The sequence below is a fragment of the Hemiscyllium ocellatum genome, chromosome 10 (genome assembly GCF_020745735.1).
Source record: "Hemiscyllium ocellatum isolate sHemOce1 chromosome 10, sHemOce1.pat.X.cur, whole genome shotgun sequence".
NCBI lineage: Eukaryota > Metazoa > Chordata > Chondrichthyes > Orectolobiformes > Hemiscylliidae > Hemiscyllium > Hemiscyllium ocellatum.
Genome location: NC_083410.1, coordinates 84,967,166 through 84,990,497, shown reverse-complemented (window position 1 = coordinate 84,990,497; position 23,332 = coordinate 84,967,166). Strand labels below are relative to the sequence as shown.

Genomic DNA, 23,332 nt, shown 5'->3' with positions numbered 1-23,332 from the left:
TGGAACATCTAAAGCAGGATGTAAGGATACAGCAAATGTCAGAACTTTTAGTAGCACCAGAGGGATCCATAGGTTCCTGAAAGTGGCAATGCAGGTGGAGAAAGTGATCAAGAAAACAGTATGCTTGCCTTCAAAAGGGCATAAAGTAAAAAGTTAGCAAGTCATTTTGCAGCTGTATAGAACTTTAGTTAAGCCACATTTGGAATACTGTGTCCAGGATTGGCCACCACACAAGGAGGTGGGGGAGGCTTCGGAGAGGGTACAGAAACCGTTTACCAGAATGTTACCTGGTTTGGAGGATATTAAACAACAACTGGTTTGTTTTCATTTAACCAAGGATGTGGCACAATCTGATATAATGGTATAAAACCAGAAGGCGCACAAATAGAGTGAATAATTGGAGTAATTTTCCCAGGATAGAAATATCAGTTAATAGGGCACGTAGGTTTAAGGTAAAACCGAGTTTGTTTTTTGTTTAAACTCAAAAGGGTGGACAGTGCCTGAAATGCACTACCAGTAGAACTGGTGGAAGCAGATACAATAACAATGTTTAAGAGGCATCTTAATAGATTTGAATGTACAGGGAATAGAGGGATACAGACCACAGAGGCAAAAGGTTTTTAAGTTTAGAAAGGTGTCACGTGTTGATGTAGTCTTAGTGGGCTGAATGGACTGTTCCTGTGCTGTACTGTTCTTTGTAAAACAATCCTTGGATTGTTGTAAAACCCTAAATGATTCACAAACATCCTTTCGATGCAAGGAAATAGCTGTCCTTGCACACACTAGCCTGCGGAGTCGCAGGTAGATAGGATAATGAAGGTGGCATTTGGTATGCTTTCCTTTGTTGGTCAGAGTATTGAGTACAGCATTTGGGAGGTCATGTTGCGGCTGTACAGGACATTGGTTAGGCCACTGTTGGAATATTGCGTACAATTCTGGTCATCCTATCAGAAGGATGTTGTGAAACTTGAAAGGGTTCAGAAAAAATTTACAAGGATGTTGCCAGGGTTGGAGGATTTGAGCTACAGGGAGAGGTTTGGGTGGGCTGTTTTCCCTGGAACTGAGGCTGAGGGGTGACTTTATAGAGGTCTATAAAATCATGAGGGGCATGCATAGGATAAATAGACAAAGTCTTTTCCCTGGGGTGGGGGAGTCCAGAAGTAGACAGCATAAGTTTGGGAGAGAGGGGAAGATATGAAAGAGACCTAAGGGACAGCTTTTTCACACAGAGGGTGGCATGTGTATGGAATGAGCTGCAAGAGGAAGTGGAGGAGGCTGGTACAATTGCAACATTTAAACGGCATCTGGATGGGTTTATGAATAGGAAGGGTTGGGAGGGATATGGACCAGGCACAGGCAGGTGGGACTAGATTGAGTTGAAATATCTGGTCGGCATGGACGGGTTGGACCGAAGGGTCTGTTTGCATGAAGTACATCTCTATGACTCTATGACGTGCAGTTTACTAGCCTTTGAAATGGCCCATCAAGCCACCCAGTTCTATCTGCCACTAGAAAGGGAAGGAGGAATTAAACTAGACATTGACTGAGACATCAGAAACAACATAGCAACACAACTATTGGCAGGGTAGACAGGAAGGAACTTTTCCTTGGTTGGAGGGGTCAATAACCAGCGTATTTTTAAAGCTTAGGAGCAGTAGGTTTAGAAAATTCAGGCAGACTGTGGTGAGAATGTTGAACTCTCTGCCTGTAAGGGTTGTTGAGGCAGCAACTTTCATAACGTTTCATAAATATTTGGGTATGCACTTGCAATGCCAAAGCTTACAAGGCTATGAACAAAGTGCTGGAAAATGGGATTAGAATGACCATATAGACTAGCCATATAAATGCTGCGACTACAAGAGCAGGTCAAAGGCTAGGAATCCTGCAGCAAGTAATTTACCTTCTAGAACATAGAATATAACAGTACAGAACAGGCCCTTTGGCCCTCGAAGTTGCGCCAACCTGTGAAACCAATCTGAAGCCCATCTAACCTACACTATTCCATTCTCGTCCATATGCCTATCCAATGACCATTTAAACACTCTTAATGTTGGTGAGTCTACTATTGTTGCAGGCAGTGCATTCCACGCCCCTCCTACTGCGTAAAGAAATTACCTCCGACATTTGTCCTATGTCAATCAGTTCGCAATTTAAAACCATGTCCCCTCATGCTAACTATCATCATCTAAGGAAAAAGGCTCTCACTGTCCACCTATCTAACCCTCTCTGATTATCTTCTGTGTCCCATTTAAGTCACCTCTCAACCTTCTTGTCTCTAACAAAACAGCATGAAGTCCCTCAGCCTTCCCTCCATACCAGGCAACATCCTCGTAAATCTCCTCTGAACCCTTTCCAATGTTTCCACATCCTTCCTGTAATGCGGTGACCAGAACTGTACGCAATACTCCATGTGCGGCCGCACCAGCGTTTTGTACAGCTGCAGCAAGACCTCATGGCTCCGAAACTCAATCCCTAACAATAAAAAAAACCACACTGTATGCCTTCTTAACAACCCTATCAACCTGGATCTATGTACCTGGGCACCAAGATTCCTCTTCTCATCTACAATACCAAGAATCCTATCGATTGCCCGGTATTGTGTATTCCTGTTACTACTTCCAAAGTGAATCACCTCACACTTTTTTGCATTAAACTCCATTTGCCACCTCTCAGCCCAGCTCTGCAGCTTATGTCCCTCTGTAACCTGCAACATCCTTCAGCATTAACCACAACTCCACTGAGCTTAGTGTCATCCACAAATTTACTAACCCATCCTTCTCAGCCCTTATCTGTTTAATTTATAAAAATATCAACAGCTGTGGCCTCAAAACAAATCCTTACAGTACACCACTCGTAACTGAACTCCAGAATGAACATTTCCCATCAACCACCACCCCTCCGTCTCCTTTCAACTAGCTAATTTCTGATCCAAACCGCTAAATCACCCTCAATCCCATGCCTCCGTATTTTGTGCAGTAGTCTATCATGGGGAGCTTCATCATATGCCTCACTGAAATTCAAATACACATCAACCACTTTACACTTATTCACCTGTTTGGTCACCATCTCAAAGAACTCAATAAGGTTTGTGAGGATCTAAACCCTAGCTCTCAAGCCTGTCCACCAACTAAAAGGTGCAAGTCAGGAGGGTGATTGAATATTCTCCACTTGCCTGGGTGAGTGCAGCTCCAACAACATAAGAAACCTTATATCATCCAGGACAATTCAGTGTGCTTGATTGTTTGTAAGTGTGGTGCCATTCAGTGTCTCCATCACAACTTCAGTAGTAGCAGTGTATACTGTCTACAAGAATACATTGCAGAAATTCACCAAGACTCTTTGACAGCACCTTCTAACCCACACCACTATCACCTAAAAAAAAAGACAAGGGTAGCAGATAAAAGGGAAACCCCTGCCCAAAAACTACCTTCCAAGTTATTCCCAATCCTGACATGGAAATAAATTGCTAGCCCTTCAGTGTTGTTGGGTCAAAATCCTGACATTTCCTAACAGTACAAGAGTCTACCTACACCACAGGGACTGCAATGGTTCAAGGCAGTAGCTCACCATTACCATCAAGGGCAACTAGGAATGGGCAATAAATGCTGGCCTAGCCAGCTACATCCCATGAGTGAATAATAAAAGGACTTTGAATGAGGGAAAGGCTGGGAAAGTAAAATGGAAGCAAGACGAACCTTAGGCTGCTAGCTAGGATACGATGATTTTTAAGTGGCACTTAAGAAGAAACAGTTTATAGTTCAAAACGCAAAAGCTAATTATGCAAGGAAACATTGTTTAATCAATTATGTTCAGTCTTTTGATACAGTAAACATTTAAAACAAAATCTTAACCTGTCAGCCAACAATGAACAGTCCTACCTGTCCATCTTCCTTCCCACCTATCTGCTCCACCCTTCTCTCCAAACTATCACCTTCTCCCCCACCTTCATCTACCAATCACATTCCCAGCTACCCCCCACCCCACCTCTTATTTATCTCTCAGACTCCTAGGCCCAAAAACCTCATTCCTGATGAAGGGCACGTGCCCGAAATATCGATTCTCCTGCTCCTCAGATGCTACTTGATCAGCTGGGCTTTTCTAGTACCACACTCTTCGACATCAATTAGATTAGTTCATAGTCAGTAGACTGGTTAGACTGGTATGGAGAGCTACAACACTTAAAATGTTTCTTCTCCTGCTAACTCCCTCCAATATAAACAGTACCTGAAATTACTAAAAGCATGTTTTTCCCAGCAAAACAAATTTAGAAAGCATAACTACAAAAATCAGCAGAATTACAGCTATGAGCAAAAACAGAAATTACTGGAACAACTCAGTAGGTCTGACAGCACCTGTGGAGACTAATCAGAGTTAGCGCTTCAAGTGCAGTAACCTTTCTTCAGAACTGATGGTATTTTTCTGAGGATGTAGTGGGGGTAGGAGGGAGAATAGAAATGATAAGTGGAGATGGAGCCCAAAAGACAAAAACAATTGGACAGACAAATAAGTAGATAAAAGGTCAGTCTGGGTGAATGAATAGCTAATGGGGATTAGTAGCTGACAATGGGTTGTGTGTGGTAGCAGTCCACGTGATGGGGTTGGGGTAAGAACATGGGCGAAGTTGCTCAAGCCCTAAAATTGTTTAACTCTATATCGAGTCTGGGAGTTTGCACAGTTTCCAAGTGGAAAAGGAGGTGCTGTTCTTCCAGCTTGCACTGAATTTCACTGGAGCACTGCAGCAAGCCTGAGACAGCGGTGTTGGCCAGGAACCACAGCGTGTTGAAGTGGGAAGCAACTAGAAGCTCGCGTCATTTTTGCAGACAGAACATAGGTATTCTGCAAGGTGGTCACTCAGTCTGTGCACACAACCCATTGTTAGCTAATCATTCCCATTAGCAGCTATTCATTCTCCCAGACTGACCTTTGGCCACTTTGTCTATCTCCTTTTATTTACTCCACCCTTCTCCCCACCACATCTTCCGCATAAATACCAACTCTTTCCTTGCTATCAATTCTGAATAAGAGTCACTGGACCTGAAACGATAATTGTTTTCTCTCCACAAATGCTACTGCCAGATTTGCTGAGATTTTCCAGCAATTTCTGTATTTCTTTTTGTTCCTGATTTCCAGCATCCAGTTTTCAATTTTTTGGTTCGTTGAAAACTAGGAGGTTTTTTTTGTTTAAAAAGCAGTACATCACAATGATCTGGAATATGCTGATTGAAGCACAGTAGGCGGAATTGTTTGAATTGCTTAATTATACTTGAGAAGGGACATTTGCAGAGAAAGGGAGAAAGAGCATGGGGTGAGACTAATTGGATGGCCTTTAAAGAGAACTCGTGTTATGGCACAATTAGCCTTTGTGTAACATTATTCAAAGAGGCAAAGGAACAATTATGAATAAAAGCTAATGCATCAGCGAAGTGGATAGGACTACATTGTGCAGAAGTGTTAAAGTTAGTAATTCCTTCTGTAGATCAAAGCTTGTCAAATTTAAATTAAAACCTGTTCTGACTAAGAAATTTCCTGCAGTACTACCAATCTGAAACGAAACTACTGGTTGTCATCGATTTTTGAATCTTGGTTTAGAGAAACTGAATTAGCTCTCACTTCTCACCATCAACATTCCTCCCACCCAAAAATAAAGCCAAGAATAGAACATTCTGCTTCAGAGGCTTTCAAAGGAAGAAAGTGTCATTTTTAAGTGCCTTACATCCTGGTCGTATTCCAGGAAAACGTGGAAGTTATGGTCTTTGCCCAACACACTGTGAACTGCAAGTCTCTGAAGGAAGACTTCATGGATGGACACAGTCTTTTTAAAGACAACCAAATACTCCCTAAACCCAAAAAAAGAGAGGAAGAGTGAGAATCAGTTATATTAGATAATCACAAATTATTGATTCTAATTGTTGCATAAATTAAATGTTTGACTGAGTGAAAATAATGACTAGGTCATATTTACAAAATCAACAATTGGTGGGCAAAATTTAGTTTTAAAACAGCATCTTAAAAATTGTACTCAATTTCTGACGAAATTTAATGCAAACAGCAGTCATACTTCAAGAAAAATCACATTGTTAGTCAGCCTATTCCCTGTCCTTGCATTAGATTTAAAACCAGCTTGTACTCCAACTTGAGTGTAACAGCGGAGATTGGACTGGTCACAAATCAAAAGAATGACATTTTTCTCAAACCACTTACGCTTCAAGTTCTTGCTTCATTTTATTAAATTCCTCTTTCGACATGGAGCCTTCCCCTTCACCCAGCTTTTGCATCTTTTCTCTTGCAACATCAAAGTCTGGTTTGGCAGGTGCTGGAGGTATCTAAGTGGAGGTGGAGTAAGAAGGAAAGACATGTTTAAAAAAGTTGACCTCAGCAAAATAAATACTTTCAGTAAATGTATGTTTTACGTTCCCTCACCCAAAGTGCATCTGCACAAGATCCAAATACTCTCTACTTCTCCAAAACAATTACAAATCACATGAAATCTGATGCCCTTTAGTACTTAGTTTTGTCTAACCCCATGTTCAATGTTTCAACACAAACATTTTTTTTAATTTTTAACACAGAACATTAAAGCTACACACAAATTTAAATAGAAAACAGCAAGCAGTCATTTGCCCCCTTGAACTTCTTCCAGTATTCCTCTACATCTGTATCTTAAATTCTCACTATGAACCTCTGCTCTATATCCCTCAATGCCTAGAATCTGCTTATCTGTAGAAAGCTTTAGTTGACTGCTAGATTACTAATTCTTTTGGAAACAAAGTTAAAAACTTTCACTACAGTCAGTTCCAATATAATGCAATAGTTCTGTTCCTGTGTGAACCGACATTTAAAGAAAATCACTTAATAGCAGCACCATTTAAACTAACACAGGTAAGGAAAGTTCATATTGTACAAATAATGGTCTAAAATTCTTCAAATCGCATTGTAGCCAATTCGTGAAGAAATGCACATTACAGCAGAACCGACCGTATCCTTTTTTGAAAGGATTACTATTTTCCAATTTCACTTTTAAATGGCCTACTGCCAAATTTTAAAAAAATTGTTGCTCCTGATTTTAGCTTTTCCAAGAAATTGTTTCACTGTTTCTATCCTGCTACATTCCTTTTATTATTTCAAAGGCCTTTTAAACTCAAGGGAATACAAGTCAACTTTATACAATTCTCCCTGTAATTTTAAATTATGCCAAGTTGAAAGAGTTAATCTGCATTGAATGTCTGAGGCCTTCATTAGATTCATAACCAAATCCAGATGAAGTCTAACTCTGGCTCTCTGAAATGTCACTCCCTCCCCTGTTTTGTTGCAGTCACCATAAAAATAAATACCAATACAGGTATTCCTTCAGCCATTTTCATTAGATTTTGTCAGCATTTATTTGCTTTCAGCGATATTTACCTGGACACAAATCTTGCTCTTCCAGACTTTCTGGCTTTTTCACCATTAAGAAAATAATGGATTATATCCACGTAAAACATCACATGCAGTTACGTGGTCAGCAACTGTTAAATGTTTTTTGGCTACTCACAATAATACCAGCATAATCTTCGTTCTCGACCAAGGTGTCATGTAACCAAACAAAGTCCTCATGCTGCCGAGTAACTGAGAACTCTGATTTCTTGAAGGATGGCAGGGTGGTCTGAATGAGATGATATCAAAATGTTAGCATATCCCAATCATGAGCACATTGAGTTCTTCATCTCTTGCCCAAAGACTTTTAACCACTGTCAGTTAGCAGCAATTGCTGGCTCCACCCACGTTTCAAAGGTCAGCAATTTTCCACCATCACTCTATGCCCAATTCCCAACTATAAAAAATCCAGAATTGTTTGCCAAACTTAAGACGCAGTAAGTGCCACCTGATAGGCAGAACCAAACAAAATATATTTAAAAAATCCTTCACAGAAGGGATGCACTTGTGGTTTGCAGTGAAATCTTCTCAGTTCTGGGCAACAATGTCAAATTCTGCTAGTCATCAAGCCTTTTATTATTATAAAGCTAATTCATAGAAAAATCTTCAAAAATAACAAATGCTGGATGTTAAGTTGTGTTATGACTGAGATGGGAGAAGTGCACTGTTTCTCTCTAATATCATGACTCCATGGGTCACAGTATAAAATTTAATTGATTTACACAGTTCCTGACATGGCCAATTAGATGCTTTCTTTGTATTAAAGATCCCACCACTAGATTTCTTTAAGTCTTGTCTTTAATCGATTTTGTATTTAGTCAATGACAATGCAAGACTGGTTAACAAATTGTAATATGAAAGCATAACATTTACTGCTGTGAACAACCCAAATCACAGGATAAAGAAACGACTTCCCTCTTCAGAAATTCACTGTGTGAACACCACACTCTGGATGAAGTCTTTATTCTTGACAACAAAACAAAAATGTAAAGGCATGGAATATTCAGCTGGGGCTGTTGGTGTGATGTTCAGTTATACAAAGGATGTCATCAATAAATACAAACAGATGTTGCTATTAGGATCTTTGCCAATGTACCCGCTCAGGAAATAGATTCAAAAATAATTTAATACTATCAGGATGATAGTCAAGGTACAGACTGGACCAGGACCTCAAGCACCAGATGAGACCCACAAGAGAAACAGGAGTGTTGAACTGGGAAGTTAGTTATTTTCCTTTCCCATGCTAATCACCAAATAAGATAGACAAATAAGCAAACTTCAAAGCAAAAGCTGAAACCAGATATCATGATAAACTCAGCCCCAGACAGGTGGTCTGCACTTATAATAAAATGTCCCTACAGATCTTTTAGCTGACCTCTTTAAAAACAAGGAAGTCTGCTAACCATCTTTGCAAGTTCACAGAAGTTACTAAATATAAAGACACCTGCTTTGGATTTTACATGGGTGCAAATTCAAATTTTATAAATTCTTATTTTGAGAGATAACCAAAGACCAAGTTGCACCTTCACAAATCTGGCACTATTCCACAAAAAAAAGAATCATAACCAGCATAGATGTGTCTAAGTTAGACCATTGTATGAGTCAGTCCCTGGCGATGAGGTGAGGTTATCTGCCCAACAAGTGTGGGCTAACAAATCTACTACTGTTGATGCAAGAAAGAGCACTCCCTCTTAAAAGAGGCAAATTCTACCTGCTCACAAACATACAGACAAAACCCCTGGAAGATATATCTGTTACAGCACATATTATATGGAGCCCTCTAGCAGTGGAAAAACATCAAGCAATCTAGTTTCCTGAAACCCAAGAACAATTTACTCTCTCAAAAACCAACATTTACCATGCACAGGACAAGGCAGCTTGAAATCAATGTGAAGCTCACTGCTACTACTTTGCCCAGCTGTGTAAAGCAAACAAGTCAGCCCCAAAATAACTTTTACAAGACTTGGTCACTACATATATCACTAGTTTGTAAATATACAAAAAGGATGGATGATGTAGATGATTTAATTACACCTTAGAAGACAGAATTGAATAAATACTTCAGGGAAACTTGCAAGGATACAGGAAAAGCAAAAAAGTGAGGAACCTTACTGGCCCACAAGCTAGTAAACCTTCCACCAGCTCAGAGGTTTAAGACCCAACAACCACATCCAACAGGACAAACACTATGTGGGACAAACAGGAAGAAAACTGACCATGAGTGCGCACAAACTAAGTTCACCACTGCCAGACATGACCAGCACACACTTCCAACCACACAGACAACAAAGGACAATTGAGAAGATGTAAGCATCCTTGCGTGGAGACATGGCAGAGAATTCCTTGAAGCCTAGCCCTCCAACTGGAATTTAATCAATAGACACAGGAAACTAGACCCTGTATACAGACATAGAACTAGAAATAGCAGAGACAGGACAGGCCACCAACACCTTAAAGATACATGGTCACCCAGCAAGGCAACAAAACACTTGCAGGACACCACCGGCTTGGTGAACAAACCCACAACTTCAAAAAGGGAGGAATCATTGGGTAGCTTTTTCAAAACAGCAATGATGGGGCCAATGGCCACTTTCTGCAGGGTAGAATTCTACAAAACCATAAGACTTCTTCCACGCAGCTTCTTGTACAAAAAAGGTTCTCTCTCACACAATTAGAATGACATTCAGAAGCACATTTTACACTGGCCAGTGGCCAAAGATGCCAAAGACCATAACAGATGTCAGCATAATTTCATTAAGGTCTTCCACAATCCTGAAGCTAGGAAAGATGCAACTAGCACAGTTTCAGAAGTTAGGTATGTTGGTCAGTATTATAACATGCATAAGCTCATCCCTGGAAGAGCCTGACTGAACATTTTTATTAGAATTTTCAGTGTCAATTTTCATTCCACACAACTCAAGCTGCAGACTCAGTGGCTTGATATAAAATGCTCAGTTGCAAGAAGATTGACTGCTTGGCGCAGAATTCAAAAGAGATACCGATTTTGATGCATTTTGCCTTAGTTTGCCTCACTCCCAAGGCTCCCAACTTTCCACAGAGCTGAACGCATCTGCCTGATACAAGAATACCATCTTCTGACCTTTCCTTGTTAAAAATCACAACACCAGCTTATAGTCCAACAGGTTTATTTGGAAGTACTAGCTTTCACAGCGCTGCTCCTTCATCACAAAAGTAGTGGGACAGGATCATAAGTGGAAATTATAGCAAAAGATCAATGTCACGAAACTTAGACAACATATTAAACACACTTAACAGCAATCTAAGTCTTTCATCTTTTAGAATGGATTGCAGGTTTCGGTTCATCAACAAGTAAATCCCAGAACTTCTTTCAAGTCACAGTCCCAAGGTAACTTAAGTAAGTCACAGTCCCAAGGTAACTTAAGTAAGTCACAGTCCCAAGGTAACTTAAGTAAGTCACAGTCCCAAGGTAACTTAAGTAAGTCACAGTCCCAAGGTAACTTAAGTAAGTCACAGTCCCAAGGTAACTTAAGTAAGTCACAGTCCCAAGGTAACTTAAGTAAGTCACAGTCCCAAGGTAACTTAAGTAAGTCACAGTCCCAAGGTAACTTAAGTAAGTCACAGTCCCAAGGTAACTTAAGGTTTTATGTAAAAAAGGTGACATCTCAGCTCAAACAATGTATTAAAGCTGTGAGGTTAGAGTCTGTCTGTATCCCAATCTTGACTCAGACTGGTTGTATTTCCAAAGTAGGAATTTATAGTGTTATATGGAATGACTGCCTACAGATTGAGCACCGAGAAAAATAGAATATATCTGCAAACACAAATTCACCCCATAGACTGGTGTGCACACACGCATGTGAGGGGGAAGAGAGTGAGCATGAGACTATTTGTGCATACACATGTGTGAATGTGACAGAGTATAAGCCTGTGAGAAGGTGTATGCATGGTTGAGTGTGGAGGGTGTGTCTGACAGAGACAGCATGTGTATATGAGAGGGTCTGTGTGCAAGAGAGAGAGAGAGAGCACAAGAATAATGTAGTGCAGTCACCTGTAACATGAAAGGAACCCAAGAGCATTTCACACTACAGGTGACTCCACTATACTACACACACTTAGACAGACCCTCCTCATACACAGGCTCTCAGACACCCACACCCCTCCCCCCTCACACTCGCAGGTTTATACTCCATCACACTCTACAAAGTGTACACACACACACACATTTATGGGGTGAATTTGAATTTGCAGATACATTGTGTGCTTAATGCAAAAATAGAATCTGCAGGCAGTCAGTCCATATAACATTTTATGAATTCCTATTTTGAAAATAGAACCAGTCTGACTCCCAGGATCAGGATACAGAGAGAGAATAACCTCACCTTTAACACATGGTCCAAGCGGAGATGTCACTTTGTTTTACTAGAAATCCTTACGTTATCAAGAGAATGTGATTCAAAAGTAATTCTAAGATTTTGTATTAATGAACTGAAATCTGCAACCCATTCTGAAAGATGAACGACTTAACAGCAATTTAAGTTCGTTCAATTTTGCATTTTAATTACATGACACTGATTTTTTACTATAAATTATGTCTTATGATCCTGCCCCACTGGTTATGTCAAGCAGCAACGTCTGAAAGCTTCTACTTCCAAATAAACTTGGACTGTAACCCAGTTGTGTAATTTTTAAACTTTGTCTACCCCAGTCCAACACCCACACCTCCACAGTATGACCCTTCCTTGAGCACTCAAACAAGATCAAAGAAAATGTGTTGTCATCCAATGAGCAATTCAAGCTCTCCCTCAGTCACAATATTTACCTTAGAGATACGAGCAGTCACTGCTTCCTCCACCAACCCCCCCCAATGGAATTATAACAACAGAATTGCAGTGTCATGGAATGTAACATTAAATTTAGCTGAGTCTTTCGCCTTTTAGAATTTAGTGTTAATTTTGCTTCCTTCATCTGTAAATCCCAGAACCTTTTTAAAGTTACATTCTCAAAACGGCTTTTAATAATAGGTGTCAGCTCAGATAATGCATTAAAAAAGTGTGAAGTTAAAGGCTGGCTGTGTCCCACTGGTAGGTCAGACGGATTCAATTTCTAAAGTGGAAGTTACAAAAGTTTGCACGGATTTATGCAGTTTTTGAGCAAAATAAAATGTAATTCCGAAAGTACAAATTCACTGCACAAACTTGTGAGAGCATAATGGTGCAGAAGTCAGAGAGAGGGAGTGCGCACACACCTGTGCATGCGAGTGTGCATAGTGCAGTGGGGTCATCAGTAGTGTAACACGAATCCAAAGTTTCAGTTGAGGCCATCCCCATGGGTATCGAACTTGTCTATCAGCCCCTGCCTGGCCACTTTGTGCTGTTACCTGTCCAGAAGGCCGCCTTGGAAGATGGTCACCCAAGGGTCAGAGACTGAATGTCCCAGACTGCTGACGTGTTCCCCAACTGGGAGGGAACACTCCTAACTAGTTATCACTGCGTGGAGTCCATTCATCTGTTGCCACATCCTATGCTTGGTCTCACCAATGTACCATGCCTCAGGCATCCTTGCCTGCAGCGTATGAGATATGCGATTCTGCCAACGTTGCCTAAGTACCTGCTGCATTCATGGATGGGTGGTGACACACGTGTAATGGTGGTATTATCTGCATAGAGACTGACAAGTCTTGCAGAAATGTACCGTGACAGGTTGTATGGTGCTGTCCTAAAGGCCAGGCAATTTGCTGCAAACAATGATTTGTCTGATGTTTGGTGGTTGCTTAAAACAAGAAGTGGACGCATGAGGAATTTCTTGGCAAGGTGCTCATCCTCATTGATGTGTTGCAGGCTGCGAAGAACATGGCATAGTTTTTCAGTTCCAGGGAAGTGGTGGACAATGAAAGGTACCCTAAATAGCAGCTAGTGTCTATCTCTTAAAGTGGTCATTATGACTGGTCACTGAATATTTGAATATTTGAATATTTGAATATTTACATTCACCAGTTATCAAACATTTATCTCCCAAAATGTTAATGCTCAGAATCTTTTTTCAAATATCAAGATAAACCACAAAGAGCTTTTCAAAAACACTTCCTTTTAAGCCATTTACAGTTTTTCCCTCGTCATCATTTTGCACATCACTACTAATGAGCAGTATGCCTTGATCTACTGCTTTTATCAGTACAGCTGAAAACACTTATCTTACAGGAAGGGTTTGTTCAACATCTGCACTTGAGATTTGAGATAAGAACTAGTAAATAAAGGGAAGCGTGAAAAATGAACGATCAAGGCAATTTCTCCCCAGCCACATCCAAAAACTAAAATGACTTGGCACCAGCTTCTGACTCAGTTTATTATGCAAAAATGACCATTAAGAAATTCAGATGATTATAACAGGACAAAAACAGAACTCTCAAATGATATTTTTAGGTGGGTCGAATTTTGTGATCATAAAAGCAGAGAAAGCAGTGCCTTAGATTATTTTCTTAATAGTAAAAGAGACCTAATTTAGGAGAGAAATAATTTAGTAAAGGCATTAATTGAGCTAGAGACAAACAAAAAGCTCCATAAAGCACTGAAAAAAAACAGAAGCAGATTAAGTCAAGTGTATTTGACAAGATAGGTTAGAGTCAATGTTGTAAGGATACTTTTAATAAGAAATAAGAAAACCGTTGCACATTTATTAAGCCTACTCAATGTTTGAGTATATTGATGGGAAAGAGTAATTCATAATTCTTTGTGGTATGCAGAAAGTTCGGAAATGCAAGCAAAGCAATAGAGCTGATAATTGTGATTACTAGTCTATTAGTAAAGTACACACTGTTGACGCATTTGATAATTAATACTTTTTGAAGGAACTGAAACAGTGCATACAGGTTCATTGAATATGGTGCAGCAATCACATGACAGCAATGTCATGAAGTCAAAAACCTATTTATAGTTTCCTCCGATTACAACTGTCTTGTTGAGTGCTTACAGTAAGTTAGCTGGTCCACTCTTCTATCAGAACATAGTCTAATGGAATACATGTTATTTACCCATTAAGGCTAAATGAGATTTCTGCAATGGTATAAAGTCCGAATATCAGCTGAGTTCAGTTGCTTGCATAACGGCTTATGTAGAACAAAGAAACAAGACATTTGGCTGAACTTATTTCAGAGTTTATGCTTCACTTGAGTACACTCCCCCTTTTTCCTCATTATTCTCTATTCCTTTATCCCACAGATGACCTAACTTTCCTCTAAAATGTTAAAACTGTATTATTACTTCAACTACTCACTACCAGTTACAGATTGCTACCTCTTTGTATAAAAGAGGTTTCATGAATTCCATACCGTAGTTCCTTAGTAACCATCTTATATCAATTGTCTTTTGCAATGCTCTTCCATATAAGAGAAGATATTCTGTACCTATAATGTGACAGACCTCCACTAGGTCTTCCCTCTGCCTTTGAAAGAACAGGTCCAGCCTGTCAATGTTTCTTGATACATACCTATTCATTTCTGGTACTGCTCTAGCAAATCTTCTCTGTGCCTCTCCAGAGCCTCAAAATGACATCAAAAACACAGAATGCATTCCCTCTGGCATAAATGATGCTCTATACAAGTTTAACTGACCTTCCCTACATTTCAAAGTATATTCTCAGAATTAGAACTCTGTGGGAAGCAAGGGAAGTGATTACTGGGCCTCTTGCTGAGATATTTATCTTATCAATAGTCATAGTTAAGGTACCGGAAGACTGGAGGTTGGCTAACGTGGGTGCCACTGTTTAAGAAAGGTGGTAAGGACAAGTCAGAGAACTATAGACTAGTGAACCTGACGTCAGTGGAGGGCAAGTTATTGGAGGGAATCCTGAGGGACAGGATGTACGTGTATTTGGGAAGGCAAGGATAATCAACATGGTTTTGTGTGGGAAATCACATCTCACAAACTTGATTGAGTTTTTTGAAGTAGTAACAAAGAGGATTGAGGAGGGCAGAGCGATTGATGTGATCTATGTGGACTTCAGTAAGGCATTTGACAAGGTTCAAAGGTATTTAGATGGGTTTGGAGGGATATAGACCGGGTGCTGGCAGGTGGGACGAGATTGGACTGGGATATCTGGTCAGCATGGACGCGTTGGACCAAAGGGTCTGTTTCCATGTTGTACATCTCTATGACTCTATATCTTGGGGATCAGCATGCAGCTTGTCCTCCGAAACAAAAATTCCTCAAAAAAAAAATGGCAGTCAGCTTATAAGCAGAATGCATAAATGCACGATGTGGGGGTCTTTAAATATGACAAAAACCATAACAGTCATTCATATTAAATTGTTGACAGGTTATTGAATAAAAATAGTACAAAACAGTGTCACTTTCATTTTATTGGCATCCAAATCAATGACCTCAGTTGTTAAAGCGCTAAGTAAAATATGCATTTTGGTGTGAAAAATTAAGATGTCTAATGTAAGCATTTTGCTACTAAAAGTGGGGTTTAACTTATGCTAACATGCAAAAACTAGACTCAAGGCCACAAACATGGGTTGACGTTTGCAGTATTTAACTTTAAGACCTTGCTTGCTAACCAGCAGCACAACCTTTAGTGAATACTGTATTTTTATTAGCAGATTTGTTGTTCTACTGCAGCTAGACTTGCACCTTGTAATTACTGAATTCACAAAATACATTAACTCAAATTATCTATTGAACCTTATTTTAGTAATGCTCTGATTTATTGCAACCTTTCTCAGTATCAGCTATTCCTCCAATTTCGTCATTTGTAAACATAAATTGAGTTTTGATTCCAAATTCTAAAATTATTAATCCAAGTTTTAAAAACAGCAGTGGTCCCAGCACTGAACTTTCTAATCACTGAATAATTACCATTTATTGCTTCTCTCTGTTTTGTCTTGACGTCAATTAGAGACATTACCTCCAATCTCAGATTCCATATTTCCCAAATCATTCGTTAGGCTATTATGGATGACCTTATCAAAGGCCTTTTGAAAATCCAGACAAAACGTATCTACTGCATTGCCACTCACACCTCAGAGTTCAGTAAGGTTAGTAAAGCAGAATTTTCCCCTTCGAAATCAATTCTGACTATCCATTATTATACTTCCTCTTTCCAGTTGTTCTATTGCCTGCCTATGTAATGATTCCTTTTTTTTCCCCAGCAATGTTAAGCTGGCTGATCTATAATTCCCTGGAAATTTTCAGGCCTTAAACAATGGAGTTTATTAGCAGCCCTGTGTCTTTCTTCAGAAAGAATGATAGGTTCACAGTTGTATAGCCTGTTTAGTTTGCACTTAGTAAGCAAGAATAAATTCTCTCCCCCGCTCACCTTAATTTAGACCCACTCCCCCACTCAGTTATAGATGCTACTTGAGTTTTTCAAAATGGTGCTTTTTTCAACTGATGGCTCAGTTGATGGGAAAACAGATTCATAGAAATAAATGATAGCTTTGCTGATCAAGTTATCTGAATGTATTAAAAGTTTTACTAATTAACACTTAAAGAACCATTTTTCCCCATCCACCTAAGTATGGTAACTGTTGGTGTTTAATATATTGCCAATTCTTTTCTCTAATGACATTTCTAAGATTCACTTTTGAAAGTTCTAGGCACCTATTCCAGTCAATTATTTTTATCTCATTTTGTTTAGAATGGCTTTGATGGAAGTTAGACATTTTTATACTTTGTGTATACATGAAGGAGGGGACTTACCTTGGTGTGAACTGTGAATTTAACCTTCTCTCTCTCACTCAGAGCATCAGGAATATCAACCAATATGGAGGGCTCTGTCTCCATGGAGACTGAAGCTAGCTGAAAGCAAAAAGTAGACATTTACTTGCTACATTCGATACAAGACAGTATCCAGTAATGTGGAATTTTACATGAGGCCTGATGAGAATTACAAATAGTAATTTGATATCTTAGCACCTTTCAAATAGAAAGCAATATACAGAATTACTTTCTGCCATGGCAAAGTTGACTTCCCAATATCATTAAAAAAAAAATTGATATCATAATTCGAATACCAGGCACAGGCAGAGAGAATTACTCTCATTGTATTTAACTTCCAGAGTCATTGTCCTGTGATGGAGATGTCACACTGAAACCTTGTCTGCTCTCTCAGATGGATACAAAAAGATCTGAGCCACAACTGAAAGAGCAAAGGGAGCTCTCCCTGATGTCTTGGGGCCAATATAGATCCGCAATTGCCATTTTTTAAAGAAAATCTGGTCACTATCACATTGTTGTTTGAGAATTCTTGCTGTATGCCAGTTGGCTGCTGCTTTTCCTCTATGAGATATTTGTGAACCTGTGCCAAAATTGGAAGAGCTATCCTACACTCTAGTCCAGCAACAGTCTGTCATACTTATAAAATCAAACCTTACAGCCAACATCCCAGACATCTCTGCTACCTACCCTGGTTATGTCCTGTCCACAGGCAGGACAGACATACCAGAGATGGGAGCACTGAGGTAAAGAGTTAGAAGGGAGGGGCCCTGAAAGCCTTCAATGTTGAGTCCAGACTTCAGAGAGCTTCCAGAAATCATTTCGCAGACAAGAGTTCAAGCTTATTTTCACCTACCATCGTTTTTATGCCGAACATTGCTTGGCTGAAGCATAACCACGAGAAAGTGAGGACTGCAGATACTGGAGATCGGAGCTGAAAATGTGTTGCTGGAAAAGCACAGCAGGTCAGGCAGCATCCAAGGAGCAGGAGCCTTTCCTAAAGAAAGGCTCATGCCCGAAACGCTGATTCTCCTGCTCTTTGGATGCTGCCTGACCTGAAGAATAACCATCAAGCCAGGAGATCTACCATGGATCAATGCAGATTACATGAGTGCACTAGTCTTTAGAAAATGATACCAGCCGTGTGACACTACATCAAGTCCTACAAACCTGTTTAATAGAAACAGTATGGTAGTACCTAACTGGATAATTAAGCAACACTACAGTCAATGGTTCAGTTCAAGGTTCTACAGCTTAACATTCAGTCCTGATGGACAATTGAGAGTAGTCGCAGGTAGATAGGATAGTGAAGGGAATTCAGTATGCTTTCCTTTATTGGTCAGGGTACAGAGTACAGGTGTTGGAAGGTCATGTTGTGGCTATACAGGACATTGGTTAGGGCACTGTCAAAATATTGCGTGCAATTCTGGTCTCCTTCCTACCACATTACTTCTGTACTTCCAATTCTCTTTCATTTAAGACAAGGCTTCATAACAAGAAAAGATTTTATAAAACAATTGGTTCATCACTGAGCCTTCATCCTACCAAACATCTTTTTATTCTTTTCATGGCCCCTTTACCCCATTCTGTTTTTGTTTAAACATGGTTCACTGCTGATGGCAGCCAGTTTGATAAAAGGTCATTGAACTGAATCATTAATTGTTACTCACTCTGTAGTGATTGGCTGGCATACTAAACAATTCCAGCATTTCACACTTTGAAACAATTATCTTTGGTTTACAATATTTCAAAACAAGTATCCTGCCTTACTTATTTAACTATCTGACTTTTTTCCTGTACATTATAAGTAGTCAGAATTGGATTTATCAAATTGAGAATGTGTATCGGGTATGAGCCGGTAGGGAAAAAGCTAAGTTATGGGTTTTGTGAAACAAAAGGTTCGGCTGAGCATGACGCATCAGATAAGAACTTGCAGTTAACAATGGGGTGCTGGAGGCATGTGTATTGGGTTAACAAGGTGGAAAAGCATTCATTATGTAGAGCCATTTAAGAATATTAGAAGAATTTAGTATGTAATGTCAGTTTAACAAGGTGAAAAGCATTCATTACATGAAGCCAATTAAGGTTAACGACATTGTGTAAGAGCAGATGGCTTAATCTTTACTGTTGATACTCGCTGATTTTAATGATCACCCAATCAATATTTATGTTCCTTATCTGGATGCTCCTCCCTGTAACAATGACAAAATAATTCATTAAGAAACTGGTATTCCAGAGAAGACCGAGAACTCATGCCCCTGTGCACATGAGCGATCGTTCTCTCCCCCTTTCTCGGAGTGTTTTGCTTTGACCGAGGGGGGAAAATGGGACAAAATAAATTTCTATGATGCACTGTTAATAACTTCTCTCTTACTACAAGAGTTTTATTAAGTCAAGTCACCTTATAACAATCCTATTTTACTTCCCCACCCACTGACAGTGGGCAGATGAGCGCAAATTTAATCTGCCAAGAATACATGATGGTTGGTGTAAAGATGCAATAGTATGATTATTGGTTTCAAAGAAAACTTTATATCAATGCAAAAATTAAAAAATGCACTTTAGACAAATGATAAAAGGGTGATTTTTAGTTTTAAATTCATAAAACCGAAGATTATATTCCTTATAGGTGGGCCAATGTCTCTTTGAAAGGGTCTTATTATTTCACAAAATCCAAGCTGACGCATGAACAATGCAAGTATAGCTGAGTAACCATCTTTCAGAGGAGAATTTAAACTCAGGCCTTTCAGTTTGGCAAAACATTTGCTGGTACTAAGAGGGACATTCCTCCTGATGCCATGGTCAACATTTATTGCTCCTGTCATGGAATGCTTACACCATAGAAGAGAGCCAAAGCATCTGTGTGCCCCCCACCTCATCTCACGTTATGAGATTCTGTCAGTACATATCATCTATAGATCTCCTAGAGAAACTGTATAAAACACTTGTAAGAGCATGTCACTTGCTGCAAAGAAACTGCTCTTTTCAATGCACACTACAAGCTAGGACTCCCACAGAAGCAGAGACATCATCACAAAAACTCACTGGCTATTAATAATTTGAACTAGTCAATTCCCATTGATGTCACTCCAGTTTGTTCTTAGATCAAACTGAGACCCAACAACAGTCATTTTACTATTTTGAAGAGTGTTGCTATCAAGCAACAAGTCTTAACAGCGGCATGTTCACTACAACTGTCATTGTTCTATTCTCAATGCCAGAACCCAATGCATTATTACAGAGACATAGGAATTATTGGTAGCCCCACATACTTTGGAGCAGATGCATGATGGTTCACCTATTAATGTGGCTCAGTCTAACATAACTCTGACACTGAACAGCAATTTAAATAACCTGAACAGGTAACCTCAGATTACAATGGGGTCTTGACCAAATGGGCCAATGGCGTTAGAAGTGGCAAATAGAGTTTAATTTAGATAAATGCATGGTGTTACATTTTGGAAAAATAAAATTTAGCAGGACTTCTATACTTAATGGTAAGGTCCTAGGGAGCGTTGCTGAACAAAGAGACCTTGGAGTGCAGGCTCATGGCTCCCTGAAAGTGGAGTCACAGGTAGGTAGGATAGTGAAGGTGCTTGGTATGCTCTCCTACAGGAGTTGGGAGGTCATGCTGCGGCTGTACAGAACATTGGTTAGGCCACTGCTGGAATATTGCATGCAATTCTGGTCTCCTTCCTATCGGAAAGGTGTTGTGAAACTTGAAAAGGGTTCAGAAAAGATTTACAAGGATATTGCCAGGGTTGGAGGATTTGAGTTATAAGGAGAGGTTGAATAGGCAGTGTCGGAGGCTGAGGGGTGACCTTATAGGAGGTTTATAAAATCATGAGGGGCACAGGTAGAATAAACAAAGTCTTTTCTGGCGGAGTCCAAAACTTGAGGGCATAGCTTTAGGGTGAGGGGGGAAGATATAAGAGAGACCCAAGGGGCAACTTTTTCACGCAGAGGGTGGTACGTATATGGAATGAGCTGCCAGAGGAAGTGGTGGAGGCTAGTACGACTGCGACATTTAAAAGGCATTTGGATGGGTATATGAATAGGAAGGACATGGGCCAGGTACTGGCAGGTGGGACTAGATTGGGTTGGGATATCTGGTCGGCAAGGAAAAGTTGGACTGAAGGGTCTGTTTCTGTGCTGCAAATCTCTATGACTGACTCAGAGTCAGTCTTTAAAAACAACACCCTATTCTTCATGTAAATTCCACACAATATTGGAAGTTTGCACAGTTTCCTAGTAGATAGATAGATTAGACACTAATATTAGTATACAAACCATGACAAATAAATGTCAACCCAGTTTAAATATGGGAATTAAGTTATGGAAATTGCAAAAGAGATGGATTTAATTATAATTACAACACCAAATGCTTGCCTGTCAGTAATCCACAGCAATAATGTCAGCATGATCAAATACAGTTACACACAACTTGTTGATGACTGAGTTATGCCAGAGTTTCTTTAACACAGGAAACAAACCGTAATCTTGAGGGAGAAAAAAAAGAGAAAGCTTTTCTTTAAAAGAAATGCAAAAACTTTTTCTCAAGGTTTGCAGTTCTCCTTAAAGGAATCTATCCAGAGTATCTCAACCACTCCAGACTACAGCAAGCTAAACATTCTAAACTCTGCTCAGGATCCTTCTCTCCAATTCATTTTGAGCTCCAACATGGTATACCAAATAAAACCAATCCTGTCTTTCACCAACGTCTACTTTTTCAGCAAGAGGATGCTTGATAATGACCTGGAGCAGACACCTTGAAAGACTCATTCCTTCTAGTCAGTCTTGGCCATTTGGCTGCAAGCCAAGAGAGAAGTTAACACATGCCCATGAGTGAACCTGGAATTTTCCTCGTGTGTGGCTTCCATTTGCGAGCTGAGGCACTGAGGAGCAGTTCTATCATTACTTTAGAATAGTTTTCCACCCCTCTTTAGAGGACTGAACAGTTTAGATATTAAAGGCTGACTATTCCCCTTAGACAAGGGATAAACCAAGGAACTACAGCCCAGCCTATGAAAACATTTCCATCGCACAGACAACGACAAAATCCCAGGACAAAACTAGTTGGCATGTGGAAAACTATAGGCTAATTAATGAAATCCCAGCAAAATTGGATAACTTTAATTACTGGATGAAGCAGAGTAGAGCAATGGACTCTTGATTGAAAATAAAATACAAGTGCCACAAATCATTCTGCAAAATTAAAAGCTCAAGAAATTAAAGAGGTAGTGACAGAGTGGACACCAAATGAGACAATGATGAACCATTACTTTTCAGAAGGGAGGGAAATGACATTGGCATTTCACGGAATGAGGGCTGCTGTTCTTTTTTAATCAATATTACTGACCTGGACTTGGGTATACAGAGTAACTTCAATTCAGATACCATAAAACCCACAGTGAAGTAAATAATGACTAGCATAGTAACAGACTTCAGGGAAATAACACAAATAGGCAGACAAATTTAAATTTAACAGTTTTGAATGACATTTTGGCAGAATGAAATGGGGCAATATAAACTAAATGGTAGAATTATAAAAGGGGTTTCAGGAATAGCAAATCTTGGGTAAACAAATAAATCTTTGTAGTAAATTCAGTAAACGCAGGAAGCACACATTTGTCAGTAAGTTTGTTTTGACAATCAGCTTCTTTGCTGTTCCTCCCCCTCCACTAGACCAAATGTCTTCTAGTGCTCCACACCCCTCCAGCCCACTCCCTTAAACCTATTCCCCCTAACTTGCGAATTACCCTACATACCCTCGTAGTCCCCATGAACAACAACATTCTAAACAATTTTCAAATTTTAGATACTGGGCCTTGTCTCTAAATCTGTCACCCCTCCCCATAAATGCCCACACAACCTTTGAACCCAATGTCCTTCAACCATAATTATCTTCAACCTTCCTTCCGCTGAAATCCTTGAAAATTTGGGAGTTGACAACATTTATTTCCATCTTTCCTGAGACACTATTTTGTATCCCTGCCACGGTATGAAATTCGTCTTGCCAAACTCAGTGACACCTTGTGATTGTGGCTTGACTGTATCCACTCTCTCCCTTCCCAACTCCTCAGCAGCTTTTAGCATGGTTGAGATTACCCTCACCTGTTTTTATAAATCAAAATTGGGACCAGAGTTCCACATACAATGGAAATTCCCTTTGCTTCCAAACTGCTGTCCCCAAGGATCTCTCCTTAGCCCTCATTTCTTGAGCTTTA

General features: G+C 39.8%; 2 protein-coding genes across 2 annotated transcripts in view; one reads left to right on the top strand and one right to left on the bottom strand.

Annotated features, from left to right (window-relative positions):
* Positions 1-23,332, top strand: part of mgme1 (mitochondrial genome maintenance exonuclease 1) — a 109,991-nt gene that overhangs the window by 45,762 nt on the left and 40,897 nt on the right. The gene's annotated exons all lie outside the window — the stretch shown is intronic.
* Positions 1-23,332, bottom strand: part of snx5 (sorting nexin 5) — a 48,697-nt gene that overhangs the window by 21,936 nt on the left and 3,429 nt on the right. The window contains exons 3-6 of the mRNA XM_060831020.1: positions 17,091-17,189; positions 7,532-7,642; positions 6,202-6,323; positions 5,714-5,837 (exon numbers count right to left, since the gene is read on the bottom strand). Coding sequence (XP_060687003.1) covers positions 5,714-5,837; positions 6,202-6,323; positions 7,532-7,642; positions 17,091-17,189 — 456 coding nt within the window. The remainder of the gene's footprint in view (positions 1-5,713; positions 5,838-6,201; positions 6,324-7,531; positions 7,643-17,090; positions 17,190-23,332) is intronic.